This window comes from Acomys minous (assembly GCF_964271855.1).
Source record: "Acomys minous genome assembly, chromosome: 6".
NCBI classification, from domain to species: Eukaryota; Metazoa; Chordata; class Mammalia; order Rodentia; family Muridae; genus Acomys; species Acomys minous.
The window spans coordinates 35835171-35856716 of record NC_140487.1 but is presented as its reverse complement, the minus strand read 5'-3'; the positions used below and the strand labels follow the sequence as shown (position 1 = coordinate 35856716).

The following is a 21546-nucleotide window of genomic DNA, read 5'->3' as shown; positions in this document are numbered from 1 at the left end:
TTTAAAGTACTTGTTATGTCCAGCAGTTCTGAGCACTTGGTGCTCTTACAGAGAGATGATCAGGGTTTGATTGCTAGCACCCAATGGTCTCAGCCTCTGCAACTCTAGTTCTGCCGGATCTTGTGCTTTCTTCTAGTCCCCAAGGGCTGCTGCATACACAGTGCATACACACTCATGCAAACACACACAACATTCACATAAAAGTAAAAGTCATTTTATTTTTTGGTTTTGAAATGCTTCACTTCCAAGCTTTTTAGAAGTTTTACTGGTATTGGTTAAATACCCTGCTATGGTAGCCACATATGGCAGGCACTATGTCTGAGACTCCTAGGACAAATGGGCACAACTGATTCCTTACAGAAAGGGAAAGTAGGTCCCCCTAACTTAAATAATAAGCAGGTCATTCATCCTAAGCAGTAGAAAGCTCTGAGTCTATCTTAAATAAAAATGCCAAATGAAGACTCTTGAGTTGAAACTGAGGTGGGATCCCTAAAATATTTCCATACAAGTTTTTCCTTCATAATTTGTAAGCATATTTACTTGTTATTACAGAGCCACAGTCCAGTAAACTTACACAGTTATGTAACTAAAGGCTTTCTATTTACATCAAGGTAGGACGCATGTGGGAAAATGAGTTACAAACAAGCTTTATTTACACAGGGATAATAGAGATATCAATAACTCAAATATTGAATAAATTCAGCTTTGGGTTGGCTACAAGTTCATGCCTCACCAATCCTGTTGTGCAGTAGTTTAAGACTACACTTGGCATTTCACCTCAGTTCTCTGTTATTGAAACCTGCAAAGATTCAGAACACTGTATAGCTTGTTAAACAGCAACAGAAGTGAAACGATGTACTCCAAGTCAATCTCTCACAAAAAAGACATTATATCCAAGTTCTGTTAAAGCGCCAGCCAGTAAGGCCCATAAAGGAATGAAGACATAGGAAAGATTCATGGTAGTAAACTGTTCCAGTTTAGCACACAGTGCGAGGCAGAAGGCTAACTTCAGTAACATTGCAACGAGGTACCAGGCTTTCTTTTTAATGTTATGTGATCCATGTCGGGGGTCAAAGCCAGACTTACACCGCCCAGCCATTTTCACAATCAGCATGACGAGGAGGATAGTGTCAAATATCCAGACTGGAATAAATATGAGGAACCAGTTCCAGGGCGCCTTCTCATCCAGCTTCAACACCAACATGATCAGGAAGAGCAGTGTGAAAAGCCAGGTGAGGAGTACTCTCTGAGCCAAGGACATTCTCATTTAAACAGTTGAGAGAGGCTGTTTCAGGGATGGAATAGGGGAGATACACCCTAGAAAAGAAAAGAGGTCAGGATTTGAGAGCACAAACCACTGTGATTCCTAGTAAAGTTGGCTGCTTCCCACGTCTCAGACTTTCTAATTTGGAAAGTATTCTTCTACTCAAAACCCATTGTAGCAACACCAACAACCACTTCTGTGTGTATGCGCACACGCACAATTTTTAAAAAAGATTATACAGTGCTCTGCCTGCATATATGCCTGCACACGGGAAAAGGTGAGGCACCATGTGGTTGCTGGGAATTGAACTAAGGATCTCTGGAAGAGTAGTCAGTGCTCTTAACCACTGAGCCATCTCTCCAGCCTCTCCCCCCCCCCCCATCTTAAAAATACTCTCTTCTGAATTATGAGTATGTGTGGGTATATTCACATGAGTGCAGGCGCGCTTAGAGGCTAGAAGCAGCAGGCTGCACTGGAGCACAGTGCCAAGCAGTTGTGAACCTTTTAATGGTGCTGGGAACTGCCTTCCAGTCGTCTTGTAGGTGCAGGCTGTATTTTTATTTTGAAGACAGGGTTTTTCTGTATAGCCCTGGCTATCCTGGAACTGCTTTGTAGACCAAACTGGCCTCAAACTCACAGACATCTGCCTGCTTCTGTCTCCTGAATGCTGAGATTAAAGGCCTCCACCACCACTCCATGAAGTGACACAAGGTTTGTAAGAATGGAATGGGTAATACAAACTGAAAACATCAACAATTACAGATAGTCCTGAACCACCTGATGTGGGTAGTGGGCACTGAACTCAGGTCCTCCGAAGAACAGGAAGCATTTATAATCACTGAGCCATCTCTCCACTACCCATAATCCATACTTTTGTCTGTTACATCTAGAAGGTCTAGTACCCACTCAGTTCCAGAATATTTTCAATTTTTCTTATTTTTTCAATGCTAACATCACTAAGATAATTCTTAAAAACTTCCCCTTTCAGTTGGGAATGCATTAACTTATATCTTAGCTTTAGGTATAAGAATGTATTATATCTAATCTTCATGCATGGTTTTACAATTTAAGATTTTTTTAAAAAAATTGAAACCTTCTGACCATTAAGGGTAGATACAATGGGAAATCAAAAGCCAAACTATATGCAGCTGAGTCAGTAGTTAAACTAAGGGAAAGAAATGGAAACAGCTGAGCCATGTGAAGAAGACAGTGAAGCAAAGGGCATGAGGTTGTGAGAGGACTAAGTGGAAGCACTTAGTTCTCCTTCCACTCCATAGGTCCTGAGGCTGACCTCGGGGGCAGCTGCCTGCTGAACCAGCATACCATCCTATGAGGTAGTATTTAGGAAAGTAGACGCCATGATAAAGCCCGGGGGAAAAGGAGCCACTGGCAAGTGACAAGACTGAAGACGAGCACACACTAGCAGGGTGGGGAAAGATCAGAAACTGTAGTGGTAAACAAAAGGTACAGGTACTAGGGAAGATAGAGGAAGAGCTGAAGGACCAGATACATAAACCAACTGCCTCAGACCAGTGTGCTCAACTGTGCTTGATATACTGTGCCCAAACCCTGCAGTCTTGGTAAAAGTCTGTAGTAGTTCAGTAGGTAGATGTGGATGTCCTAGCGCCTTTTTTTCTGAGACTTATTTGCATTTTGTTTAGTTTGCAAATGCTTTGGACTGCTGGATTTTGGCTTTTAGAAGTCTTTCTAAATCCTTCCTCCCCCCCTTTCCTTCCTCTGTCTTTCTCCCTCTTTTTGAGACAGACTCTCACTATGTGGCTCTTGCTTGCTTAGAACTTTGCTTACATAGACCGGACTGGCCTTGAATTCAAAAGAACTATCTGACATGACTGCTAGGATTCAAGTAGGGGAGAGGGCTAAGAACTGCTCACACTGGGCTAAGTCTTTCCTGGGCCTTCTTTGCTGGAAGCCTCAGACAGTGGAACGAGATTAAATTCGGAAGCAGAGGTGGAGATGTGTGCAGGCTGCTTAGCTATGTTTTTAATCCTAGGAATGATGTTCAGGCTCTACCTCTGATTTGGTCAATTTAAAGAACCGTTACAAAGGTTTGTGATCATTACGTCCCTTAAACATAACTTCTGTATACTCCAGGATAATACAAACTTCATTTCCCCCCCCTCCTTCAGGAACAAGTGTCAAGTTGAATGCAATGATTACAGGCGTTTTAGGTCAAGAGGTGCAAGGATGCAGGGGCCTAACCTTATTGGGGTTACAACTTTCTCACTGTAGGTCGCAACAAAACTCAGCTGCAGGGAAATACTTCGAACAAAGAGAGACGACCTTACTGATATTTAACGGACGCTGGGAGCATTACATACGCCGAACTACAGTAATGACATAAGATTCCAATTTTACAAAAAGATCTCAATTGTTTTAATAGAATTAAAAAAAAAAACTACCACTTTCTAAGGAATGGTCAAAGACGCATTCCTACGATAAGATTTGCTCAGCAGATATTTCCTCTTAAGGTGGTTATTTCTGGTACACAGAAGGCAGGTTTTTGTTCGTATGATTCCGGATCTACTGTTGAAACCTTCAGAGTTTTTTCCCACATGGAAATCTACAGGCCTTTTATGTTATCATCTGCATCTAGGATCACTTGTGTAGCGACTTCATCCAAGGTCCTTTCCCTTCTCCCGGTACTGTCAATATTCTTCTAAATGAACTCTTCTTACTCAAAGATAGCTCGGTTTAATCAGCTCACAAATCTCTACAAAATAAGTGGCCTCGCTGCGTACAACTTAGCTGACTTTAGGGCTCATCTGTCCTGTAATGTCAGGATGCTGCAAACTATGCTGGTCTTTGGTCTGCAAATGCCCACGGTGGTTTCGCGGGGCTGTCCTGACTCTCTCAAACGCATGTTGGAATTTAATGCGGGTTTTCAAGACGCACCCCGTAGCGTCGTGCCACGCGTCCGAGCGCTAGTGGGGCCGCAGAGGGACGGGGTGAGGGTCACCCAGGCACCCCGAGGCAGCGCCGCGGCACCGAGAGGGCAAGGGCCGAACTCCCGACTCACCTGGTAGCGCGGCTGGCGGGAGAGCCGAGAGGGCAGCGAAGGTCAGAAAAACCGCCAGTTTGGATCCTAGTCCTCTTCCACACTTTGCCCCCCATTAAATTCTTAACCCCTCACATGATAATTGAGGAGAAGATAGAGTTCCGCCTCTCCAAACCGCCGCAGCGGACGCCCGGCACACCTCAGGGCTCCGCCCACATCCGGGGCTGGTCCTGCCGCCGTCGGCCTATCCGGGAGAGCGGAGAGGACGCCGTTCGGCGTCCATAGGCCCCTTCCCCTCGGTCATTGGCCCATTTGGTCGCCAGTAACCGGCCGCCCTCCTTTCTGGTTCGACAAAAGGGCAGCAATGAACACGCCCACTGGACCCGCCTCTTAGTCCTATAGGTTGGGAGAAAAGTCAGTTTTCGGCTCACGCCCGGCGTCGGCCCCGCCCTCGCATTGCCCCGCCCCGGCGACCTGTGGGCCCCGGCGCAGACTCCGTGGCAAGCCGTGGGGAAGCGAGGGGCGGGGCGGTCCGGGGGAGGGGGGCGGGGGTAGGGGGCGGAGCGCGGGGCCGGCGGGAGGGTGGAGGGAGCGCGCCGCCGGCGGCGGGGCTGTAGCTCTTCGGGCTCCGGCGGCGGCGGTGGCGGCGTTTGCCTTCGGGTGTCTGTGCGTCTCCTAGCCGCTTCCTAGCGGCGCGGCTACGGTAAGCACCACGGCTCCAGGCTCGGCGGGCCATGTGGAGGTCGCCGCGCTCTGACAGGCTCCCGGGGCTGTGCGGAGCGGGGAGGCGGGAAGGGGGCGCGGGCTCCGGGGTCGGCGCGGCGCCCCCTGCCACGAGCACCTGCGGGCCCCGCTCGGCCGCGGCCCCCTCCCATCGCCGGGGCAGCGGCGGCTGCGGCCCGAAGCCCGGCGCCCGGTGTCGGTGCCCTTGCGCTCCGCGGGCGTGGGGTCGCGCGGTCCCCAGAGGGCGTGTGGGGGGCGGCGGGTGGCCTGGCCCGGGCCCACGCGAGGTCCGCTAGCGGCGGGAGGCGCGGGCTCGCGGAGCGGTCGCCCCGCGTGCAGGCGCTGCTCCCCGCAGCCCCGGCACACTTGAGTTGCGGATCCTCTGGGGACTGCGGAGGGGCGGCTGCTCGAGTCCTGTGCGCGGGCCTTGCAGGTCTGCAAACAATGCCGCGCTCCGTAGGCATGCTTCACCTTGTTTGTACCGCGTGTGGACAGCCGGCGGTCCGGTATTGTTCTGGTATTGTGCTTTCTAACTCATTACCGCCTTGTTAAACTTCAGGGACCATTTTGTTATTCATTTTATTTTTATCCTGACAAAACCGAGGAACTGCATTAACATGTGCGACCGGGAAAGTACAATCTGGAACAATTAATTAATCTCCGTGTGGGCATTACATACTTAGGAAGTGATGAAATTAGGTATGCAGTTTACAATTATTTTGTCAGTAGTAGATGTTGCTTACTTTGATGTTACTTTAAGTGTGTAATTTTTTTCCTATTGCTTTCGTCAAACACTTCTAAGCGTTTCTTGCCCTTTTTTCTTCTAATGAATCTTTGATTATAAACTTGGGTTTGACTCTGCTAGGTACTTTTGTAAATCCTTTTTTCCCGAAACTGGACCGTGCACTTTTGCTCAAGTCCTAACTTCGGTTTGGTATACAGGCTATAGATTAAAAGAGAAAGAAACGGGCAATCCTGTGAGCTTTATGTCTCAGATGCCAGACTTCAGAGGGAATGTCCGGGTAGACTGAGCCGTGTCTGGGACCAGAAAACAACAAGGTGGTTCCAGGAAAATTTTAATCCTTCCCCTCCCCGCCCCCTTTGGAAGTTGGAAATAGTTTGCCTCCTGCCCAGGGAAGATATTATGCTTATGTATTAGACAGTAGATGTTAGGTGCCCGGGTTTCTGACTTTTACCATATTGTAGTACAGCATGAAAAAAAAAATCTATCCAATTGTAGTTAACATTGTGGGTAGGTACTCTTGTATAGTCAAGCCTGCAAAAGTAAATATTTTAAAGGCCAAATTGGCACTGGATAGTTGATCCTAAAAATAAAGATGACCTGAACAGATTTAAGTGGAAATTTTTTTTGCTAGCCCATTTTATGTATAATTGTAAGGAATTTGTAACGTGTATGGCTTCACTAAGAGGATTTATGTTACTATGTTGAAAAAAAATGAAGATGAGAAATTAGTTGGACTATTTATGTATTATCTCATTTAATCCAATGACTAATTACTATGCTCTGTTTTACAACTAAGATGGTAATTAGTTGATGGATTCACTCATAACCAATTTAATTATGAGGACTACATTTCAAGCCATTATGCTTTACCACTGCAGTAAACCTGGGTTAGACTTGGTAGAAAGAGACTGACAATAGACAACCGTGCTGCAGAGTGATACCCTGAATCCCAGGGCGCATTGTTGTAACACTTGCAGATCCCTGTGTAATAGGCAGTCATGAGTGCTGTTGAAGACATAGGCATGGACTCGGTCACTTTCACTGTTCTCAGCAGTCAGCCTTTTAAGAGGACAGATAGTTAAATGGTTTTACCTCATTATATTGTGGCAGAATGTGTGCAGTCTGCCTGACTTCATGGAGAGTGTAAGGAATAGTCACCAGGGCCAAGTATGAGCACACATGTGCCTTTAATGCTGTCTAGCATTTGCTAGGCAGAGGCAGGGGGATATCTGAATTGTAGGACAGCCAAGTCTACACACTGTGAGACCCTTTCTCAGACAGCAACAATAAAAACCCAACCAAAGGGGCTGGAGAGATGGCTCAGTGGTTAAGAGCCCAGGCCCTGGGCTCAGCTTTCAGCACCACACGGCTGCTCACTGCTGGCTGCAGCTCTAGTTCCAGGGGACCTAACATCCATGCAGAGAAAACACCAATGCACATAAAACCAGACAAACGACTGTCAGCAGTTGAATCCCTGTTGATGATCATCTTCCTCCTCCTCTGCTCCTCCTCCTCCTCCTCCTTCTACTGTGAATGTGATCCCTGCATCAGTTTCCTTATTTGTTTAGCAGAGAAGATAGTACTTCTAAGTGGATATTAAGTACCAAGTAAAAAATAGCCTGTATTGAGACATGATAAGCACTGAACAAAGAAGAAAGAACACATACTTTTTATATTTTAAGCGAAGGAGGTCCAGGGAGGAGCTGTCTCAGGGCACTGGTGTCTTAGAAGTCGTTTCCATAAGTAGGGAAGGAGATGCTCCGTACAGGAGAAGGCAGTGCAGAGCAGGGTCTCGACTGAGAGAATGAGCACTGTGGCGTTAGATGCAAGGACTGGTGAGTCCCCACGGTGAGTGCTAATTCACATAGGATTAGCTGAGCACTGCGCTTACCCACTGTTGATGGTTGGCAATTGCAAACTTAAATACTAAACCATCTTAGGTACTTTTTTTTTTTTGCTATGACAAAACACCATGACCAAAGCACATATAAAAGAAAGTCTTTAATTTGGGGCTTGTGGTTGTATAGGTTAAGAGTCCACGACCGTTATTGTGTGGAGAGCATGGCATCAGGCAGGGCCCCAAATAGCAGCTGAGAAATTATATCTTGATCTGCACAGAGAGAGAGAGAGAGAGAGAGAGAGAGAGAGAGAGAAACAGAAAGAGAGACAGATTAGAGAGAGACATAAAGAAACAGAGAGAGAGAAGGAGGGGGAGAGAGAGAGAAAGAAACTGGGAATAAATGGGCTTTCAGCTTTCCAGTGACACAACTCCAACAAGGCCACACCTCTCAATTCTTCTCAAGCAGTTTCTAACTGGGTGCCCCACACATTCAGATGCCTGAGCCCGTGGGGGCCGTTCTCTTTTAAACCCCCACCATGGAATCTGCCTGCTGTGTTTTTACCTAGTACTTACCCTTCAACACTTATTTTCCCAGTGCCTATTCAGTGTGTTTAAGGCATTTCATCCTTTCCTTGAGATTTTCCATTCTAAGCTCTAAATGAAGACTGACAACTCTCCTAGTGGTACTTGCACTTACTTTATAGAATAAATTTTGGCATTCTTTATATTGAAATCTTAAAGTGGCTTTTGTTGTCTCTAATCTCTTTACCTAGTCTAGAAACTCCTTTATTTGTTGACTATCTTTTTTTTTTTCTTTTTTGAAACAGAGTCTCATTATGTAGCCTCAGCTGACCCGAACTCTTCTATGTAGACCACTCTGGCCTTGAACTGCATAGATTCTATTTCCTCTGCCTGGGATTAAAGGTACGTGCCAGCACAGCCAGCCTACGGTCTTAAAACTAGCTTGGGATATGATGGTGGAGCTTGAAACTGAGAGCAAGGTCCCACGCTTACATTTCTCTGGTTAGCATGGAGCTATAGACACATTGGGTTATAAAGCTGAGCCATCACTTATCACCAGAAGTAGATGACTAAGATGAAAATGCATATGACATTTAGGGCGGCGGCATTTCCAGTTCAGGTTGTTAGTGTCATGCAAATGGCTGAAAAGCACATCCAGAGGTTAGTGTGCCAATGAAAATGCTGACTGCCTCCTAGAGCAGGTAGGCTTTGTGAACACTAGACCAGAGAGAAAGTATGCTGGCTTTAATTCTGAGTGGTGAACCTGAACTGGGGCAGGAAATGGCTGTGGCTGAAGACCTACCTGATAATAATCATTTAATGAGAGGAAGTAAAGAAAAGAATGCAGCTTTCTGGATGTAGAAGCAGTAGAGGGACGGTTAGGAGTTTATCTGCAGAAAGTTTAAAGAGCTGATAATGCTTAATAAAACCTCAAGTAAAATATTAATAAAACATTGAATATAGGATCTGAAAAAAATAAAGCAAAAATTTATGAAGGATATTTGGAAGATGTCTGCACAAGAACTCGGGTCTGAATTCTGTCATTCACCAGTTCGGCAACTCTGGGCGACCCTTTTGAAGTTTGGTTTTATTCATAAAATAGAGATGCCAATCTTGTTTAACTCTTAAAATTTTAAGTGAGATATTAGATACCTTTGCATAGTGCTTGGCTTATAAGGCTTACTCAAAGCTGATTGTTGTGATTATTTGACCATATTGAACTTCTAAAAACAAAGAAACATCTGGGTGTGGTGGCACACAATTTTAATCCAGCACTCAGGAGGCAGAGGCTGGCAGATCATTGTGAGTCAGGGCCATCTCTGTTTATGTAGTGAGTGCCTGGTCAGCGAGTCTACTTAGTGAAGCAACTCTAACTCAAGAACTAAACAAAGAAAAACAAATACAAAGCCCCAGCTAAAGGTAACAAAACCAGAAAATGGCAAACAGGAAAATAACTCAAGAGGCAGCACTCTGCTAAGCCGTTCGCAGGCAGTGTTCAGTAAAGGACTACTGCAGCCACATGCTGTGTATGTAGAGCAAATTTCATAGTTTAGGTTTTTAGGATTTCTTATTCTTAATGACAAAAACATAAAATCACCGAAATTGGGTCCCAGCAATGTGAATAAAGTATATAGATAAAGGGACTTGTTTTTCCTTATACCTCCTGTTCATCGTAAAATATTTTTTTCTGTGTTTGTGGGTGATATGTATGTTGGTGTGCATTTAAAAATCTATTTTACTTAAGTTTTTTATATTTCTACTTCCCTTACTCCAACACCAGGTCCCTCCAATACTCCAACACCAGGTAGGAAAGAAAGTTAGTTGGGAAAGGGGACAAAGTTCGCTTTAGCTACCTCATGTTGGTTAGGGGCCTGGGTTCCGTAGGGAAATCGTAGTTTCAGGAGATCTCCAACTTCTTCTCATCAAACTGCAACAGCAGCAACCAGGCGCAGCAGGGGTGCACTCCCCTCCCCAGTCTCTCTCCTGGCTCTGGCATTTGCTCTCTCTCTCTATAGTGGTCAGAATTAAACTATCTGCGGCTGGCAAGGAGTGTGCCCCTCTCAGAGCCTGCATGAGGCAAGTAGTGGACCGCTGTGGACAATCTAAAGTACCTCCATACCCCACTCCTGGGATTGAAACAAAAACATGTTTATATAGCATAATTGAGTTTTTAAAGACACCAAAACTTCCACTACATATGTTTACATGTATGGGGGCAGAGGGCGTGTGTGCTTATGCGTGTTGGTGTGTGCTGATAGGCCAGGCGTTGGCTGTCTTCCTCATCGTTCTCCATCCCTCACTGGACTTTGAGTCACTGATCTGGCTAGACAGGCTGGCCAGCGAGCCCCGATCCTCCTGTCTTTACCACCCAGGTGATGTGCTGGGATTATGTGGGTTTTGGGGAACAGATCTCAGGTCCCCATGCTTGAAGGGAAGTGATAATTGAGCCGTGTCTTGGGCCCATATTCTTAAAATCTTTAATAGAGACAAGCCATTAATTATTTCATTGAAAAAATGTTTGTTGTTTTTAAAAAGTTTGATTATAATGTTTGCGTATGATACATGGGCGTGGGTGTGTCACAACATGTGTATGCAGGCCAGAATTGATGGAGTTGGTTCCCTCCTTCTATCTCTATGTGGGTTCCAGGGCTCAGACTTAGAAGGCAGGCTTGTGTGGCAAGTGCTTTACCCACTGAGCTAGCCAGTTGGGCTGTGTCTTAGTTACCTTTCTACTGCTGTGGTGAAAGACCATGACCAAGACAAGTTACAGAAGAGCTTATTGTGCTTACAGTTTCAGAAAGCTAGTACATGGCAGGCATCGCAGGGAGCATGGATGGCATGCAGGCATGGCACCCGAGCAAGAGCTGAGCGCTACATCTCATCCACAAGCATGAGGGAGAGGGGAGAGTGTGTACGCAAGTGCGTCCTGCATGCGCTAACTGGGAATGGTCTGGGCTTTTGAAACCTCAGACTGGGGACCAAGCATTTTAATATATGAGCCTATGGGGGCCATTCAAAACACCACATTCCACTCCCTGGCTCCCATAGACTTGTAGACATATCATAATGCAAAATAAATGTAGTCTGTTTTCGAAAGTCCCCATAGTCAAGGCAACCTGTTAGCAGAGTTCATTGGGGCCCTGCAGTTTCAAGAGGCTTAGCTAGCCCGTCATCATCATGGCGGGAACCATGGCAGCAGGCAGGCTGTTGCTGAAGCTGGGCCTGAGAGCCTATATCTCATCCTCAAGTACAAGGCAGAGAGAGAGAGAGAACTGGGAATGGCGTGGGCTTTTGAAAGCTTATCTCCTCCAACAAGGCCATACTTCCTAATCTTTCCGAACAGTTCTGTCAGCTTGGTACCAAACATTTAAACACACGAACCCGTGGGGGCCGTTCTCATTCAAAGCATGTCAGCTCTACCTTGTTTGATCGGATACTTTTTAACCACTTGACACAGCCCCAGCTGTCTCCTCCCATGCAGTCCACTGCCCCATCATAGCCTCACTTCTGTGTCTGCTTCTTTTTTTGTTGATAACCTACTCAGTCTAGCTAGTGCTGCCTGTAGGAGTGTTGACTCATATTGTTGGCTTGATCTTGTGTAGGTACCAGAGCTGTAGTGAGTGTCACAGCTGTGCCATGTCCAGAAGACAATGCTCTTCTCAACCCGTGTGTGTGCGTTTTCTGACCCGTCTTCTGTGTTCCCAGAGCCCTGGGGGCAGAGTTTACAATAGATGTCCCATTTAGGGCTGTGCACTCAACAATCACCTATTCTCCATCCTTTGACCTTCAAATGCTGGCTACCACAGAGAGAAGCTTCTCGCCTAAAGTTGAAGACAATATTAATAATCTGTGCATACAGACTAAATATTTAGAAGGCAGTTTGACAACATAAGCATTCAGCAGAACCCTCTAAGGCCTGTGACCTACCTAGCCATGGGCTTTGGACCATGTTTACAATACCAGGTGCTGAGTTCTTCTTGTGGAATAGAACTTAGATTCCTTACTTCCAGATCTTGGTCCCAAGCCTTTAATAATATAATTGTAGAAGGCTTTAAATGCAAGTAATCGCGGGTGATAGAGAAATTAGACTATGTATTTCCTGTTTACACCATCCATCCCTTTGCCTACTCTTTTGGGTGCTGAGTATACAAATGTAAAACGTTTTGGAAAGTAAACTGACCTTGTTTCCCAGTCTGTTTTCTTCTTGCCTTCCCTATCTGGCTGGGTGGTTCTTACGTTGCGTTAGCCAAGAACGGTGGAGTATGTTTATTAGGCCTTCCCATGTCTTCCATGCCTAATTAATAACTACATTTGGTCATTCTCTGTAATAATTATCTTTCAACCATGTCCCGTCCAGCACCCAAACAAGAAACTAAATCTAATCCCGTTGCCTGGCTTGGTTCCGGCCCCCATCATCTTCAAGTTAATTCTGTTGATGTCTTTGCTTTTGCTTTAGCCTCATTGTAATCAGTTTTTCACCTATTACCTTCCTCCATATTGTTTCTAGATTATTAACATAATCATATCATGATTCTATAAAATGTGTGTGCACAAACTACATAAATACTGAATCCATGTACTTTAAGTTTCAACAGTTTTGAGTGATTATGTATCTGGGTCTGGAGGTTTCGTTCAAGGGAGAATTACAACTATAGGTATAATAATATGGCCTGACCATATTTGTTTCTTCTTCACTGAGCATTGATGTCTTGGTTCTGTGAGTTCAGGGCAAGCTTGCTTTATATAGTGAGCCACAGGGCTACATAATGAAAGATTGTTTCAAAAGGAAAAAAAATCTTTAGTGATGTTCCTGCCCCTCCCTCCCCTTCCTTCCTTCCTTCCTTTCTTTTCCTTTCTTTCTTTCTTTCTTTCTTTCTTTCTTTCTTTCTTTCCTTCTATTTATTATCTGTCTGTCTGTCATCTATCTATCTACTTTTTGAGACAGGGTTTCTCTGTGTAGCTCTGTTGTCCTGGAACTCACTTTGTAGCCAGTCTAGCCTTGAGCTCACAGAGATGCACCTGTCTCTGCCTGCTGAGTTCTGGGATTAAGGGTGTGTGTGCCCCACCGTGCCAGGCATATATATGGTGATTCTACTCTTACTCCTATACCTGATTCTGGGAACTTGTCACCCCACTTCCCAGTGAGATCTGCCTAAGGGTTTATCTGCTTTATTGAGTATATCAATGAACCCGCTTTTGGTTTTCCTGTTGATTGTTTATACTCAACATCACTGATTTTTATTCTTTATTCATTTTCGTCTTTGCTTAGCTTAAATTATTTTTGCATTTGACTTACTCGTGTCCTGAGGTGGAAACTTAGCTCATTTGAAATCTTTATTCTCCTGCAAAATAAAAGTTTAATTCTATAAAATTTTCTCTTAGATGGTGCTTTTAAAGTTTTACTTTTAGGGGCCTGGAGAGATAGATGGCTCAGACAGTGGTTATGAGCACTGGCTGTTCTTCCAAAGTTCCTGAGTTCAATTCCTAGCAACCACATGGTAGCTCAAAACCATCTATAATGAGATCTGGTGCCCCCTTTTGGCCTGCAGGCAGAACATTGTATACGTGATAAATAAATAATCTTTCTTTTTCTGTTTTTAAAGATTTATTTATTATTTATACAGTATTTTGCATATGCACCTACCTACCACAAGAAGCCACCAGATCTCATTACAGATGGTCATGAGCCATCATGTGGTTGCTGGGAATTGAACATAAGACCTTTGGAAGAGCAGTCAGTGCTCTTTACCATTGAGCCATCTCTCTAATCCCTAAGTAAATAAGTCTTTAAAAAAAACAAAAACAAAAACTCTGAGATTCCATCTTACTCTTACACCCATAAGAATGGCTAAGATCAAAAATTCAAGTGACACCACATGCTGGTGAGGATGTGGGGAGAGAGGAACACTCCTTCATTGCTGCTGGGAATGCAAACTAGTACAGCCACTTTGGAAATCTATCTGGCGCTATCTCCGAAAACTGGGAATAAGGCTTCCTCAAGACCCAGCTATTCTACTCCTCCAGCACACAACAAGAACATTTGCTCAACCATCTTCATAGTGGCCTTATTCATAATAGCCAGAACCTGGAAACAGCCTAGGTGTCCCTCAGTAGAAGAACGGATAAAGAAACTGTGGTACATTTACACTATGGAATACTACTCAGCTATTAAAAACAAGGAATTCCCGAAATTTGTGGACAAATGGATTGAACTACAAATAATCATAATGAGTGAGTTCACCCAGAAGCAGAAAGACTCAAATGGTATATACTCACTTATATCTGGACACTAGCCCAAGGGGCATGTCCCACGAAAGTCTTCACTTACCAGGAAAGTGGAACAGAGGGGAGGGGGACTCTAGATGAGAGAAGCATAGGAGAATGGGGAAATAGAAGGATCCAGAGGGTCCTAGAAACCTACAAGAAGAACATTATGATGGGTGGATCTGGGTCCTGGGGTCCTTCCTGCTCAAACTATGGCACCAGCCAAGTACAAGACATTCTCCACAGTTGAGTGGAGAGTGGGGTCTGACTTTCACATGAACTCTGGTGCCCCATATTTGACCACATCCCCTGGATGGGGAGGCCTGGTGGCACTCAGAGGAAGGATAGCAGGCTACCAAGAAGAGACTTGATACCATTGAGCATATACAGGGGGAGGAGGTCCCCCTCAGTCACAGACATAGGAGAAGGGAGGAAGGGGAAAAAGGGAGGGAGAGAGGAGTGGGAGGATCCAAGGGATGGGATAGCAATTGAGATGTAATATGAATAAATTAATAAAATATATTTTTAAAAGTACTGAGCTGGAGAGATGGCTCAGCAGTTAAGAGCACTGTCTGCTCTTCCAGAGGTCCTGAGTTCAATTCTCCTAGCAACCACGTGGTGGCTCACAACCATCTAAATGCCATCTTCTGGCATGCAGGTGTACATGCAGTTAGAGCACTCATACATAAAATAAATAAATAAAATCTTTTAAAAAATTACTTTGAGGAGCTGGATGTAGTAGCACACACCTTTAATCCCAGCACTTGGGAAGCTGAGGCCATGGCTATTATACAGAGAAACCCAGTCAGGAAAAAGCAAAAACAAAACAAAGCAAAATAAATACACATATTTATTTAAATAAATATATATATATTTGCTTTTAAAACATTTGTGTGTATTTAAGTTGTATATTTTCACCACATGTCTTGCTGTTCTCCCTGTCTCCCCTTCCTCCTCCTGCTAGTAGCCTTTGACTCCCTAGGTAGTTCTATGTTCATGATGCATGTTTGTGTTTGTGTGTGTGTGTAAGCTTGACCTCACAAATAAGAGAGAACATATTTGTCTGAGATTGGCTTAAAGCATTAATGTGATTATGTCCAGTTGCATTCTGCAAATGATACAGCTTTGTTCCTTATGGCGGAAACAAGTTCCATGAGGTACATGTGCACATTTTCCTCCTCATTCTTCTGTTGGGCACCTAGGATGGCCCCGTACTGCAGCTGTTGTGAGTGCTGCCACAGTAAACATCGCTGAGCGGGGTCTGTGGCACACACTGACTTGGAGTCCTGTGGGCATGCACCCAGCAGGGGTAGAGCTGACTCACACAGAAGATGTGTTGTTGGTCCTGTACGAAACCTCTGCACTGACCTCGGCAGTGGCTAGACTAGTTCACGGTCCCACTATTGTGGTACAGAGTTCCCTTTTGTCTCCAGCCTTTCCACCATTTGCTGTTACTTGTTTTCTTCATAACTGACATTCTGACTCGAACAAGGTGGAATCTCAGTGTGGTTTTGATTTGCATTTGTAGTTTTGATTTGATGGCTAGTGAAATAGAGCTTTTGTTCCCCATAAGTTTATTGACTGTTTACTTATTTTTAAAGAACTGTTTATTAGCGCCTCTTAAATACTGTTTTGATTCTACAGATTTTGGTATCTTACATCTTCATTTTCCTTTTTTTACTAAAAAATTTTAATACGCATTTATTTTATGTGTGTGTTTTCTGTGTTTGTGCTTGCATGTGCGTGCATGTGTGCTGCCCACGTGGACATGCGGGCACAGTGCACATGCTGCGGCTTATGTGTGGAAGTCAGAGGACAGCTTGTAGGATTTGGTTTTCTCCTTCTACCATATGAGTTCCTAGGATCAAACTCAGATTGTCAGGCTTGGTGGCAAGCAGTTTTTCCTGTGAGTCATCTTGCTAGCCCCATTTTAAATGTAGTAAGACTTTTTTAAAAATTAACCCTCAGTATGGTCTGTGTCTATTTACTGTGGGTTAATTTTGTTTTTGAGATGGTCTCATTTTGTAGCTGGACTGGTGTGGAACTTGTGGTAACCCTCCTGACTGTCTTCCCAAGTGCTGAGATTAAAGGTGGCTTGGTTCCTTACATGCTCTTGAAAAGAGTCCTGGTGGGTGGAGTGCTGTGTAAATGCCAGTGCAGTTCAGTTGGTTGATAGCATTAACTCTTTAATCGCCTTTAGTTTAGTTTAGTTTTGTTTTCTTTCTCTGCTTGCTCTTTTAATCTGTGGACTGATTGGATTTTCTAGCAATTTCTGCTTAATACATTTTGAAGTTCTGTCACTGCAGTCATTCATATTTTGGATTTTATGATCTCTCAATGAATTGGAGTCCTTTATTCAATATAATAAAATTGTTGCTCTCTTAATTCTGATGATATACTGTGGTCTGAAATCTGGTTTGCATGGCCTCTGAGCTTCCTTTGATTACTGTTAGCATAGTATATTATTTTAATTTTGGAGATTTACTTATTAATTTGTATATATAAGTATAAATGCATGCATGTGTTTTGTGTGTGCATATGTGTGGCAAAGGTCATTGTCAGGTGTTTTTCTCAATAACTCTTCCACCCTGTTTTTTGAGACAGTGTTTCTGTTGAGCCCACCAGTTGGTTAAATAGTCTGGTCAGCACACACCAGGCCCAGAGACCTATGTGTCAGATGAGTTCCAGGTGATAGCATTTAGCTCTGGCTTGCATTTTAAAATCCACTTTATCATCTCTTAATTAATTTGGGCCATTCACATTTAATGTGATTGTTGCTATTGTTGGTTTTAAATCTACCGTCTTGTTGTTGTTGTTGTACTGTTGTCTCATAGTATAGCCCTGGCCTGGAACTCACAGAAATGTCTCTACCTTTGCTTCCCGAGCTCTGGGACTAAAAGCATGTGCCACCACCACACCTGGCCTAAATCTAACATCTTGCTGTTTTATTTGTCCCTTTTTTGCTTTGTGGGCTGGCTACTGCTGCTGCGGTCATTGCTTGTTTGTATTGGCCAGCATATAGCTTATAATGTCGAAGTACAAAGTGTTGTGTGTTGTGCAGCATCACATCACACTCTGCTTCTCTTTTACACTTGGTGTGTTCGCTGGGTGGTGCTACCACATTCTTGCCTGTAATTCCTGCAGAGGGCTGGCTGGTACAGGTAGACATGGAAAAATCCTGTCTCAGAACATCTTGATATTGGCTGTGTGTGTGTGTGTGTGTGTGTGTGTGTGTGTGTGTGTGTGTTGTATGTGTTTAATCCCAGCACTCAGGACACAGAGGCAGGCAAGGCCAGCCTGGTCTACAGATCGAGCTCTGTGACAGCCAGAGTTGCTGCACAGAGAAGCCCTGTCTTGAAAAACGAAAAAGTAAACACAAACAAATGAAAACTCCCCCTCCTCCCAAAACTTGTCATGTATACATTTAGCTCTATATGTATGTTTAAACCTTAGAATACATTGTTAAAATATTTTCATAACTGCCCCACCCCCAATTTTATTAAAGGAATATATAGAAAATTTTAGGAAAAGAGGCTCTTAAAAGCTTAATCACAGTTTTTAGAGCTCTTAATTCCTTCCAATGGACGTAGTTTTGCATTGATATCGTTTTCCTTTTGCCTGAAGGATGGACATAGTAGTTGCTTTAGTACCAAGTTTCTGCTGCTGAATTCTGTCAGCCTTTTTTATGTCTGAAAGACTTGGTTTTGGTGGTGGGACTGAAGGTCAGGCCGTTGACCATGCTACGTAAGTGCTCTCTTACAGATAGGGACGCACACTACCAGCTGAACTGCATCCCTCCCTGGTGCCGTAGTCTTTTTGTGCATTTTTCTACATATTTTATAATCTAAGGAAGTAATTGAAGTAAAATTGTATATAGCTTAAGACAATGGGCTATCTTCATTGTCTTGCCTGTAGACACCCATATTTCAAATAACATTTGCGATGGAGGGGTTTGTGCTTCTGCCATCGAGTGGGCTTACTATCTCTGTTGGATACTGTTAGACCATGTCCATGGAGTTTCAACTATTTCATTTGTCTTTTTCCGTTTTTGTCAGTACCACTGTTGTTATTATTATAGCTCTGCAATATATTTTATTGTCCCACAGGTGTTCTCAACTGTTTTGGCTTTACTTTCAGGCCCTGTAAATTTCTGTATCTGAAAACATGCCATTGGAATTTTGATAGGTATTGGACTGAGTCTGTAGATTATTTTGAATATTGTGTGCATCTTAATGGTATCAAGTCTTTCAGTCAGTGAGCATTCAGTAATTTTCTTTTCAAATGTCCAGTTTCTTCCAGCAATGTTTTATATCACTATTTTATATTAAACTAATTAGTATTTAAAAAAAAGATTTATTACTTTATTATTATGTATACAGTGCTCTGCCTGCATGTACACCTGCAGGCCAGAAGAGGGCATTAGATCACATTATAGATGTTGTGAGGCACCATGTGGTTGCTAGGAATTGAACTCAGGACCTCTGGAGGAGCAGTCAGTGCCCTTAACCTCTGAGCCATCTCTCCAGCCCAAACTAATTGGTATTAAAACTATATGTTTAAATATTCTTGTTTACAAATCCTGTCATCTTCCTTACTTTTATTTCTGTCCTGCCCTCCCTCCGGCTTCCTTATAGTTACACTGTTATTTTGTTTTGTTTTGTTTTTATGCCTGGTAAATTTTTTTCTGAATGCTAGATAGTTGCATACTTTATATTGTTCCAATCTGTATTTTCTTTGTATTCTTTTAAATATTATTGAAATCATTTTCTTTCTTCCTGTTGTTTTGTTTGTTGTTACTGCCCCCCCCCCCCAGAGTTTCTCTGTGTAGCCCTAGCTGTCCCGGAACTCACTCTGTAATCTAGGCCTGCTTAAACTCAGAGATCTGCCTGCCTCTGCCTCTGCCTCCCGAATGCTGGGATTAAAGGTGCGCACCACCACCGCCCGGCAGACATTATTCCAGTACAGAGGTAAAGAATCTGGAAACAGGTCAGTCCATTAGGTCCTGCTTTGTCAGCTTCCTTTGAGAGATTGAGAACCTTCCCTTTGATGCTGTTTATTTTGTTAAGAATTGTTTCTGCTAGACTGGGCTTGGTGGCGCATGTTGGTAATCTCACCATTCTGGGAGGCAGAGGCAGGCAGAGCTCTGTGAGTTATGATCTTGATTCATATACTGAGTATATTACATTAGAGCATTCTCAGTTTGTCTTGCTAGTAAGTCTTACATCCAAGATCTTCTGTAGACAAAGTGTGTATGAGATGACCAAATTCTGTATTACTGGTTTTTAGTGTGCAGATGTTCACATTTCACTAATTACCATAGTTTGTGCTGTGGAGCAGAAGAAGGTCCCCGGCTCACAGCACATTTAGTTGTCACATCTCTATTTCCTTTAAACAACAGAATGGCTCTTGAGCCTGTATTTGTATCTCATTACTGACATTTTAAAAACATTGAGGACAGTTATTTTGTAGAACATTTTTCTATATTAGTGTGACCGATTTTCATGTTTATAATCAGATTTCTTACTTGGGGCAGAGATACCCCAGACATGATACTGTTTTCTTAGTATGTGGGGAATCAAATGCTGTAATGATAATTTTGATTATTTAGTTAAGGAGATCATCTGGGTTTCTTTATTGTAGCATCACTTTTATTTATATTTGTTTGTTTTTCTGAGACAGAATCTTATTACTATGTTCCCAAGTTGGCCTGAATTCACTCGGTAACCCAGGCTGTGCTCTAACTAGAAATTCTCCCTCCTTATGCAAAGATTACAGGTGTGTGTTACCATGTCCAGTATTGGCTGTTGTTGTTGGTGCTGTTCTTCGGGTTAGTCTTGGATTATCTTTTATTTATTTGTTGACAGTTTCATACATGAATACAGTGTTTCTTCATCAACCCACCCCTTCCTCTCTCTGAACACCCCTTAAGCATCTAACTATCCTACCTTCACATTCTTTGCTTTTACTTTTATCCTTTACAACTAGTAAGTATCTAGTTTAGAATTAGTTTAAAATTATATAGTTATCTTATTACTCTTGGACATACTTATTGATTTTAATAATAGATATTCTTGTGCAAATATACTATTTTAAAATAGTTGTCAAATGGTATTTTTTCTAATTCTCTGATCTATGTTTATTACAATTTAATAATGAATTAACGTTTAAATTCCATTTGTTTGTACATCTTGTGTGTTAGTGGAGGTCACAGGACAGTCCATGAAAGTTGATTCTTTGCTTTCACTGTGTGGGACCCAGAGATCTAACTGAAGTTATCAGGCTTGGTGGCAAGCATCTTTAACCACAGATCCAACTTGCCTGCACATGATTTCTTATAACAAAGTAAAATTTCTCTTTGATACTCAGCCATTCACTCACTCAGTATTAGTTTGGACTCACTGATGGATAATTTATGTGCCAATGTTCCCGTGAGTCTTTGAGCATTTTTTTATTTTATGAGTCAGCAAGATATTCTTGGATCGTGTTGTACCGGCCATCCTGGACCTGGACCAGCGTTTCTCTAAGGAGTGTGGAATGGATTTAGACATCTTCATGTTAGAGATCTTACTGCTACTAAGGAATTATTGTGTCTAAGTCCACCCAGTGGACATAGTTAAATGTATAGCTTAATTATATGTAGAGGGGTATTGTGTAGTGTACATTTATTTTTCTGAAAGGGCTATTGAATTAACTGGTGTCGTGGCCATGAAAAATAAAGAGAGGGTGGCAGTGGCATACATCTTCCAGAGGTAGAGGCAGTCAAATCTTTGTAGGTTCAAGGCTATACTGGTCTGTAGAGTGAGTTCCAGGACAGCCAGGGCTACACAGACAAACACTGTCTCAAAAAACCAAAAGACAAACAAGAGACAGACAGACAGACACACATACATACACACACACACACACACACACACACACACACACAGAGAGAGAGAGAGAGAGAGAGAGAGAGAGAGAGAGAGAGATTGATTTGAGTGTGGTAACATGTATTTACAATACCTGCCATTTGAAAGATCTATTCTGGTGCATTCTAAGTTTGAGGTTTATGGGCCCCTTACAGGAAAATGAGGGCTGGAGGTCAGTTCCCTGAACCCTGGGCTCATGTCTCAGTTCTGAAAAAAGAAAGAACTGCATTATTCTTCAGACGAATAGACATTTCCAAGACAAGAAGA

The 21546-nt window shown here is 43.3% G+C and overlaps 2 protein-coding genes across 6 annotated transcripts in view; one reads left to right on the top strand and one right to left on the bottom strand.

Moving 5' to 3' along the window:
• Positions 1-198: 198 nt before the first annotated feature.
• On the bottom strand, positions 199-4747 carry TMEM60 (transmembrane protein 60). Its single transcript, XM_084787303.1, has 2 exons — positions 4302-4747; positions 199-1317 (listed from the first exon to the last, which is right to left on the bottom strand). Exon 2 carries the CDS (start codon positions 1265-1267, stop codon positions 866-868), a length of 402 nt encoding a protein of 133 aa, XP_084643429.1. The 5' UTR covers positions 1268-1317; positions 4302-4747; the 3' UTR covers positions 199-865.
• A 99-nt stretch (positions 4748-4846) lies between these two features.
• Positions 4847-21546, top strand: part of PHTF2 (putative homeodomain transcription factor 2) — a 107290-nt gene continuing 90590 nt past the window's right edge. For 3 of the 5 annotated variants that reach the window (XM_084787284.1, XM_084787285.1, XM_084787282.1), the window contains exons 1-2: positions 4847-4983; positions 8416-8512. The gene's annotated coding sequence lies outside the window, so the exon portion shown is untranslated. The remainder of the gene's footprint in view (positions 4984-8415; positions 8513-21546) is intronic. The other 2 variants (XM_084787286.1, XM_084787283.1) reach the window with 2 other exon arrangements.